This window comes from Haemaphysalis longicornis, unplaced genomic scaffold (assembly GCF_048455015.1).
Source record: "Haemaphysalis longicornis isolate Haplotype H1 unplaced genomic scaffold, Haemaphysalis longicornis Haplotype H1 scaffold_8, whole genome shotgun sequence".
Classification (NCBI taxonomy): Eukaryota; Metazoa; Arthropoda; class Arachnida; order Ixodida; family Ixodidae; genus Haemaphysalis; species Haemaphysalis longicornis.
The window spans coordinates 94,547,868-94,557,868 of record NW_027526445.1 but is presented as its reverse complement, the minus strand read 5'-3'; the positions used below and the strand labels follow the sequence as shown (position 1 = coordinate 94,557,868).

At 44.2% G+C, this 10,001-nt stretch overlaps 1 protein-coding gene across 1 annotated transcript; it reads right to left on the bottom strand.

The window, feature by feature from the left end:
* Nucleotides 1-318: 318 nt before the first annotated feature.
* LOC144148903 (uncharacterized) lies at nucleotides 319-4,313 on the bottom strand. The gene is made up of 3 exons (XM_077680430.1): nucleotides 4,164-4,313; nucleotides 3,163-3,251; nucleotides 319-985 (listed from the first exon to the last, which is right to left on the bottom strand). Exons 1-3 carry the CDS (start codon nucleotides 4,301-4,303, stop codon nucleotides 432-434), a joined length of 783 nt encoding a protein of 260 aa, XP_077536556.1. The 5' UTR covers nucleotides 4,304-4,313; the 3' UTR covers nucleotides 319-431.
* Between the last annotated feature and the right edge of the window lie 5,688 nt (nucleotides 4,314-10,001).

Sequence of the window (10,001 nt, the reverse complement as noted above, 5' to 3'; positions counted from 1 at the left end):
GAAAAATACGACTCCTTGTCGCAATCTAAGAAATGTCTTCGTTAATCCAATTGGCTTACCCGACATGCTTTGTTGTCAGTCTGTTTTCCGCCCACTCTATTTTTAGGCTGGATGCCAGGCGTACTTAGCGTTATTTTATCACAGTGTGCACATAACCTACCCCTACCATGATATCCATTCCCTATTCTTCTCCTGAGTGGTGGAAGCACTTGACCACCAGCGGGCACCTGGACGTCAAGAAACTCCTCGCATCTAGAGTTTCAGTATCCAGTCGCAACTGGGATCATGAACCAATAGTAATCTGGACAGCACATGAAATTAGCGGTAAATTGTGTTTATTTCAAGCGTTCTAATTCAAACGCCCAGACATTTACAATGGTGCACTCATGTGACCCTCGGCGCCACACATGTAAACTAACCGTGGGCTCAGCCTACTTCGGCAGTCCTTCCAGCATTTTATGGAGTTTCATGGGAAGGTGCTCTATCCAGCCATCCTTGATGAACGGAGTGAGGAGCTTCCCCATAACAAACGACGCCTTTTTCATCATATATCCTGCACCATCAAGATGCACATCTATGGAATCGATCCACTTGGGGGAAACTCTACTAGGTCGAAGAGCCACCTTGCCATCCACCTCCTCGACGTCGAAACCGATGCAGAGTTTAACCACTTTCGCGTGCATGCCCAAAGTGCCGGATTTGCCGCCGCAGTACTTCCAAGGAAGTGATGTCTTCAGGGGTGATTCCGCTTTCATGCTGACGGAAACATGTGGCTTGCCTTCTTTGCAGTACACTTTTACGGGGCCATAGCGCTTGAGGTTAGACATTCCGCTGAGAGTGACGTCACCGAAGGTGAAGCCCGGAAGCATCTCACTGACCTTACGGGCATGAGTGTCGTTTCGAGGAAATACTTGTTCTGCCGGCATCTTGGCCAGTAACTGGTTTGCCAGCTCTTCCCAGTCCTCGTCCGGAATTTCGCACTTTTCTGTTAGAGTTCGCAAAGAGAAAGGAAGCACATAAAGCGCCCTTTAAAGCCTTGTTTGATATTATGACTGCTACAATGATTATTTGTTTTATGGGGTACTCCAACGGTTAACGATACCAGCCTGTCTTTTTAGCATTTTTGAAACCGTCAATACTATGGCCGAGAAAATATGCAGAAACAGGTTCACTTCATTCACCTAAACATGTTACCCTAGAATATTTTTAGCGAAAATTGCCTTTTTTTGCGTTTTTGTGCAGTTGAAGACCACAGCAGCACAGAAATAAAAAAAATGAGGCGATAGTATGAGCATTTATGAACTTACACACCTGACAATTAGGTAGGTCATTAGGGAAGTAAAACTTACCTTTCAATTACAGAAACAAAAGTTCAATATTTCTTTAAAAGCTATGACATGCTAAGTCTACAGACATATACAAAGCTGGTCGTGTAAGTTTTTGCACATCTATGGACATTATAGCAAAGAAGGATTACAGTTTTGGTAGAGCTGTCCAGTAGAGCTATCCAGTATGTAGATAAAAAAAACAAGTAAAACCACAGAAGTATCTTTTCGTAATCTACTTACTTTCCGTATCTAGCTAGGTGTCTGTTGAATGCTACATCCTTGGTGATTATTTCCGCCAACTGTAGAAAACGTTTCCTTTTCAGAACATGAAATTGGTATCGTGGACGGCATTAAATTTTCCTCTAGTCTAGGTTTTATTTACCGAAATGCATGAGCACACCATTTTGTTTTGGCTAGTATCAGTGGTTTGTTCCTACTTATTAGTTCAATATAATAAAACATAATTATTCACGAATTCGCACTGTAGTGGACAAGGGCATTTCTTGTGGCGACGGCACTACCCACCACGAAAGTTTTTTTTTGTTTCATGTGGACCTTCCTCGTGAAGCTCAGACTCTACCGCTTTTTTCTGCGGGCGTTTTGTTTTGGCGAAGTGAGCAGACAGGGACCAGGGAACAGAACACCCGCAAATATCGAGAATATATCCCACGCAGAACTATATTTTCTCTGTAATTGAGCAGTGAACTTCCAATCCACCGCTTTTAAAATGACGAAAATTGCTCGCGTATGTCCTCGCTTTGCCGAATGAGTCGGGCAATGAAGGCAGCCCCGCCACTGCCACGTAAATGCGGTGCCCTCTACCCGAGCTCACGCTCTTCGACTACTTGTCCCGTAATAAGCGCTATGTAGGTTTTCGCACTGCTCGTGCACAATTTCGTAGGAGCCTCTATTACTCTTGCGCTGGGGGTATGCGTCGATATGAGGTCGAGGATGGAGGGCGAGCGCTGTGTGTATTAACACAATGGTTAGCACATTTTTTTAACTCGTTTTTCGCTTGCTAGCACGATAATTGCGCTCCTGCTTCCTGAATATAAACATGAATGGTGTAATTTTTGCTTTTTTGTTTACGTTTTGCCTCGTATATGCCGCATGTTTTCCTTTTATTCAAATATTTTGAGAGGTCTTGAGGTAGGCTACCTGATTTAGTTGACGGTAGCGAATATACCTGTGCAGACTTCGCTAATGAAAATTCTTACGAACTTTGGTCGGCCGCTATTGTGGGTCTGATGTATAGTTGAACTATAGCATACCCCCTTCCACATAACTAAAGTGGTGGCGCTGGCCATTACCACGGTCTGTATATACCTGTAGGCATTTTCATGAGTGTTCTGCGTCGTGTATTTTAGTGCAACGTGTTGTGTCTATTGTGAAACGTTTTGTAAAATACCGAAATGTGCGCGTTCAGGTAGCCGCAATAAAGTCTGTCGTGTTCGTTAGCAGCGGTGCTCCGCTAAGCGTAAATGTATGCTTGGCGTCGAAACATGAGACAACTTGGCATGAACAATAATACCGAAACCCTTTATAGCGACCAATCATTCAAAATTTTATTTAAATGAATGGTTCGCACGAGAAATTGTACCCTCCTATTTGAAGTGCTCATGCCCGAAAACGTAGTATTAGCTATAAAATCTGAAGAATGAAGATTTTCAACACTAGCTCAGCCGGTGTTTAGCACCGCTATTACGTTGCCGAGTCCTTTAGTACTAAAGACATTTCTGAAATGACAGTTAGTAATGAGTTTCGCTCCAAAATGACTTAGAACACTGCTAATAGTTCAAATTATCGCATGCGCTAACCTGTAAGCTATACTCACCCGAAATTGCTGTGGCGGCAGCAACCACTACGCCAACGAGCAATGCTCTCATCCAAAACTTCGCCATTCTTGCTCTTGTTCCGTGGTCCCTAATAAAAATAAAACGTTTTACCACAATCCGTAGGCGTGTAAAGCACGCAATTATATTGAAGGACGACGGAGGCTAACAAAGAATAGCGGTACTTCCAACTGCGGCGCCAGAAGTTAAAGCAAAATGTAAAAAGTGTTTTGCAAGATTACTTATTTCGACTTTTACCACCCCACTAATTTTATTAAAAGTAGCTTTTGATTCCGATAAGAGTTGACTTCTTATTCTCTCCACAAACGAAGGAATAATCAGAAGGGCGCTAGCAAATGCTTTGCAGAACCGAAGGAGCCGAAAAATTAACATGAAATAGCAGCATATAAGGGGCCACGGCTCTTTTTCTAGCTTTTATTTGGAAAGTGTAAGCAAAGTATTCTCCGTACGACCTTGAATAGTACACTACGCGCACAATTATTTTCTAAAACCATTTTATTTTTAAAGTTACATCCATAAGCAGTAACTTTTAGAGCCGTTGCTGCTGAGAAGAAGCCGTTCAGATTCACCATTCCTTCAAACTAGTTTGAAGGTCTATCTGTTCCTAAACAGGTTATTATAAGTGTAGATGTTTGTTTAAGTACGACTTGCAATTCGGAGAATTTAAGAGCTCAGGCTGCCTGTGCGCTTGTTATGCAGCTTTGAATTCCTTCAATACTGAGTGCGATCGATATCACGATGGGCAAAGGGGCCTCCCTAACATCCCCCAAAAATGCCGCATCGTTGTATTTACAAGCGCTGTTTTAATTTTCGTCTTGGTTGGTATATTCAAACAGGTACACACTCATTGCTTAACTCCTATCCCCGTACCCTCCACAAAGGAACACAAAGTGGGATTGCTCTCCTTTAACTTCAAGCCGAATTCAATTTTTCAATGCTTTAATAATTCTAGCAAACAAAAAAGTCATTCCATTCAACTTACCTTAGGCTTTTATTTTGGATGATGCTATTTTTCGCTTTCTCAGAGCGAGCTCTGTAGAACTGATTCCAAGTCCTCGAAAACTCGTTATGCTCCTTGGTAGAGCCGTGTTGCCGTTTATATAACCCGGATACAAGGAACATGTATTGAGAACAAGCCACCCATACCAGGATGCTAAGAAAGGTTATCGAACGTCTTCCTTAATTTACGTTAACGACGTTTTGTGCGGTATATTGTACGGCGAGTCCAGCCATTATAGGCACGTGGTTCGGCTCTCCTTTCGACAGGAAAAAAAAACGATTGTGTGCGGCAATAATGATGTCGACATGTCATTTTCGCAATTCACGCACGTGTTGACGACTGAACTAAAGGAAGCGCCAACAAAGTATAACATTGAAGTCCGAGCCGCGATACAATTACTTCTGTTGTGTGTCCAAGCAGTGATATTTAGAGACCATTATTGAACCCTGATAATAGAAATACAATGCAGCTTCTCTAAGACTGTCAACTTCTTGCAGCCTTTCAAGGCTACATCTGCAACCGATAATCGAACATAAATCAAAGGAAAACTGGCCCCAGATTGCCGTGTAGTCTAGACATGAGGCATGTACGTGCGCGGGGCTTAGCAAGGCCTCCTTTACTATATGCCTTCTGAAGCGCTGCAGAAGCTCGTGCTGCCTTGATCTCGAGCTGTCGCGAGTGCCTCCGTAGTCATCAAAAATTTTCCGGGTTAAGTTAAGGGGTTTGCAGAGGGTCATGCGCTGATTTTTTATCCCTTTTTGGCCCTGGTTTGTTGCGGACTTCCTAAGTTACTTTTTGACAAATTTTGATTTTTGTGTTGTGTTATTCCTAGGAATATCTGAGAGAAGAGCATTTAATCAAGCAAACCACTACATTAAAAAAATTGATATCTAAATTTGAACTCGTACGCAGTCTCAAAACGTTATGGAACCAAAAAGTAACCTCGGCTGTATAAAACAATCACTGCCTACCTCATGAATTCAAAGGAAAATTTGAAATGCCCTTAGTGTTTGATAGAGAGCCTCTATTGCATGCAGCAATAGCATTCACTAACTTGCGCTTTTCAAGCGCCCGTGTGAATTCACCCCACGAGTACTTCTGTATACCTCCTCGTCGGCAGTGCACGTCCGACGCAAGAAAAGAAATTTCTTGACGCCGCTGAATATTTGGGGTAGCAATATCTTGTTATTTAAGTGTTTAAAAACAACATAATTGACGTGAAATGATATGCGCGTAATGCCATAGCATTCAAAAATTTACAGGGTCATATTTCACAAACCCTGAGCAAGAGAAATAACTTTCAAAATAGAGCAAAATCTACAAACGGTTTTTTGTGTTTCCTAAGTGCTATACACTGTCTTAAAAAAACACAGTTTAAGTTAATTTTTTGCAGAAGGTAGTAAACACATTCTGTGCCATTCCTGTTTCCCCTATTTAAAAGTTTAAACAGGAACTTTTAGGGCATGGTTTCAATCAATGAGGATATATATGAAGCCGTGAAGCCTTGAAATGAAATACCAGGCATTTCATCCAGCAGTGTGACTGTCAGCTGGCCTTTGAGCGAAAAAAACGTTCAAAATAGCTTCTCAAAAATTCCTCTTCCTTCTGGAGGGGAAACAGCATATTTAATTTCCTAATGTGCCTGGGGAAAGGCAGAACTTTCATTGCATGCAATATTTCCACGAACCTCAAATTTCAGTCAATACTCAATACTTCCCTCCAGTTCTTTCTAATCGTCTTCATTTTTGAGCGAACTCACTTCCTTTGAAATAATCTTTTCACTGTATTGTTTAATTCCTTTCATTTCAGCAAGCGTAAAAATCACAAATATTGCCTTCGCCGAATTCATCCCTGTATTTATGTTTCATTTGCGCTTACAGCTAAAGGTGGGGAACTTGCTAACGAATTTTTGCGCTGTTCAAACAGCGAGCAAAAACTACGTTATCCCGGCTATGCGCTCCTGGTGACGACAGCGCCAAGTGAAACGCACGATTAGTTTTCTCCGTGCCCTTGCTATGAGTGGTAATTTTTGTTGCGATGTTACCAAGTACATGCACTCGGTCACGTAAACCGATGTCCGATATTCCGTACTGGACAATTTTGCTTCGGCAAAAGATAATGTTAGCGTAGCTTTTCAAGCAGCGTAAACATTGATATACATATTTCACCCCATTCTTTCCGACTAAAAAAATTTTTCATCATTTTCTACGGCCTACCGCATTCCCCCCTTTGCTTTCCGAGGTGTTTTTGACTGCCAGACCTTATTCTATATATATATATATAGAGTCGTGAAGTGAGGTCCTTAGTTGCTGCACGAATACGCACAAAGTAGAAGTACGCTCTTCGGAGACTATTTCCAACGTTTCGACCTGAGACAGGTCTTCCTGAGGAAGACCTGTCTCAGGTCGAAACGTTGGAAATAAAGTCTCCGAAGAGCGTACTTCTACTTTGTGTACATATATATATATATATATATATATATATATATATATATATATACACGCACAAAGTCCTGTCTCTGGTCGAAATGTTGGATATAAAGTCTCCGAAGAGCGTACTTCTACTTTGTGCGTATTCCTGCAGCAACTAAGGACTCTACTTCATGACTCTCTCTCTCTCTCTCTCTCTCTATATATATATATATATATATATATATATATATATATATATATATACACTTGAGAAAATGGTAGACGCACGATTAAAAACAAAAACAGTGGTTTACTGACGTTTCGACTAGAAGACCAGTCTTCATCTTGAGTAACAAGATGAAGACTGGTGGATGCGGTGACACTGCAAGACACTGGACACTGGAAGCGGTGGATTGGAAGATGAAAGACTGATGAAAACAAGATGAAGACTGGTCCTCCAGTCGAAACGTCAGTAAACCACTGTTTTTGTTTTTAATCGTGCGTCTACCATTTTCTCAAGTATTTTTTTCTGGCTCCTCGAGAAGTTTTCTTTTACTACTTATATATATATATATATATATATATATATATATATATATATATATATATATATATATATATATATACAAGATAGAAAATAAGGTTTTGCAGTAAAGAAAACCTCGGAAAGCAAAGGGGAGGTTGTGGTGTGTCATAAAAACGTATGGACAATTTTTTTAGTCAGACAAAAAGTGGTGAAAAGATGCCCGCAGGTTGGGATCCAAACCCACGACCTCCAGAATACCGGTCTGGGGCGATATCCACTGTGATACAGGCGGGGCTGCTTCCCCACCACTATTCCGGTATTCATGTTAAGGTATTTTTTGTTTCCTGCACTTGGGGGTGGTAGCCAGTGCGACGCCGGCTATTCGGGTGAAGGAGACCTTCTTTTTAACCCCCGGGCCGTGACTTGAGTGTTTACGACATGTCGAAAGTGGTCGACCAGTGTTGAACCCTCTTAAGCTACCTTTGGCACCAGGACTGCCAGTACAGAGTCCCTGGCTAAGCATGTAGCAAATCAGAAAATGGGAAATGAGGGATTTTCTTCTAGTTGTAGTTCTCTTAGTCTTTTTTTTTTCACTCGTACGCATTGAAAGGTGGCGCTCACTTCAGCAATTTTGACGGGAAAACAAAGAGCCGTTAGAGGGATCGGCGGAAGAGGCACTTTCTGTAACATGTGTGCGGCCAATCAATTGTGTTTTCTGTGTGGAGTGCTGGCGTTCTTGTGGTAAACATTGGCGAAGAACGAACAACGAGATGAGTAATTTGACATCGACTGGCTCGGCTGGTGTTCCATGCAGTAGGGGCGACAACAAAGAGTGCCGAATGGGGAAAATCCTCTCGCGACACGACGCCGTCCCTACAATCCCACTTTTCCGTCCGGAAGGCGTTTTCACAGTTGGCCATCAGCTGTCATGCACGGTCACTTGGAATATTCAGGTAAGCAAATTATTGCCTTTTATTTTTGCTCAATATATATTGCAGTACAGACTAAACCCGATTTTACGAAACTCGATTTTACGAATTTCCCAATTTAACGAACGGATTCGCATTCCCCCCGCAGTTGCGGATATGCCTTATCCTTTAACGAACCCTTACGAAAAGCCGATTTAACGAAGCATTCCAGAGAAAAAGATGCATAGAAAAAGAGTTTGTTCCAAATTTATGGTGTGTAGAATGTCTGGCAGCACTGCAATCACATGAGCTGGCAGTGTGCTGTTAGCTCGTGTTGCGCCGAGCTAACAGCTCGTGTGCTGTTAGTCGTGGCTCCGACTAGAACCTAGACGACTTCGTAAACGCCGAAGCAGCCGCGCACACAGACACAACGGAAGTTCTAGACGGAAGTAGTTACCGGCAGCGATGGTCGAGTGGTAAAACACTCGTCCCGTAAGCGGGAGGTACCAAGTTCGAATCCTAAGCCGCCGGATACCCACCGGTTTCTTTAAAGGGTACAAGCATCCCCGTCACGTAGCTCGTCTCGACGGTGGAAGAAATGCTTGGAGCCTGACCACAAGCAGCCATGGGAGGCCATGCCTTAGGTCCCTCGAACCCCTTCGGGCGGGGTCTGGGACCGCAGGGCGCCCACCAGTTCAAATGGTACAAGCGCCCCCTGTCTCGGCAGGGAATGAACACGCACTACCACTGCGGCAGACTTGGTAGGTTCCTCTGGAGCTGCTGGTCACCAATCAGAATAAAAATGGGGACAGGCGCCCCCCGTACGGGAATCCAGTGCACTGGAAACCATTCCACCCGGTCGGTTTGTACCATTGGGTACGAGAATGAGGTAGGTACTTCGGTACTCCTGGGCACCAACCAGTGAAAATTGGTACAAGCACCCCCTGCACAGGGCACCTCGTGCTTGGGAAGTTACCCGACTTCGTCGGGAAATTCCCGAGTGGAAGTGGTCATAACCTTAACCGCAGCGATGGCTGAAAGGTAAAGTACTGGCCTCGTGTGCGGAAGGTACAGGGTTCGAATCCTGGTACCGCCGGGCACACGCCAGTTTCTTTAATGGGTACAGGTGTCCCTGGTCGATTTCGGACCTTGTTATGGGAATACACGCCTGGAAAGCTGCCTTTACCCTTGCGAGGGGCCCCTGACCCTTATCCCTCTGGCGGGCCCCCCGGCCGTCATGCCGCGCTGCGTCAGTGCCGGGGGTGAAAGCGTCTGGCGGCATGTCCTGCCACAGGCGGTGGCGAGGTTACCATGCATCGTGGCTGTGGAAGGCACCATGTGCATTCGAGTGCCTTGGTGGTGCCGGGAAGCTACCGTTAAAATAGGTACAAGCGACACCCCGGCCTGGCCATCGGCCCTTGTGTGGGGCTACAAGGCTTGGGAAGTTCACCCGGCTTGAATGGGAAATTGCCCCCATGGAATGGGGCGGCTGCAAAAACGCAGTAACTTTTTTATATTGTAGAAAAACAGTTTTGTTCAAATTTATGGTGTGTAGAATGTCTGGCAGTGTGCTGCCAGCATAGTGCAAGCACATTAGCTGGAAGTGTGCTAATAGCGCGTGTTGCGGGCTCTACAAGCCCGCAACACGAGCAGGAAGAGCCATGGCCCAGTTGATCGGAAGAACTTCGTCGGGGTGACGATGTGGCCGCAGACTAGAATCTAGACGACTTCGTAAACACCAAAGCAAACGCGCACACTGACACAACGGAAGTTCTCGACGACGAGGGGATAGTGCAGCTTGTTTCCAGCGTATAAGCGGAGTCTGAAGATGCGAATGAAACGGTTACTGTCGAATCTTCTATGTCCATACCAAGGCAGATGATGGACGCCACGGACTTTCTTAGGCGGTTTGCTGTGGCACACGAGGGTGTCAAGGACGCTTTGACTTCAATGGCCAGCTACGAGAAGTGCGTGC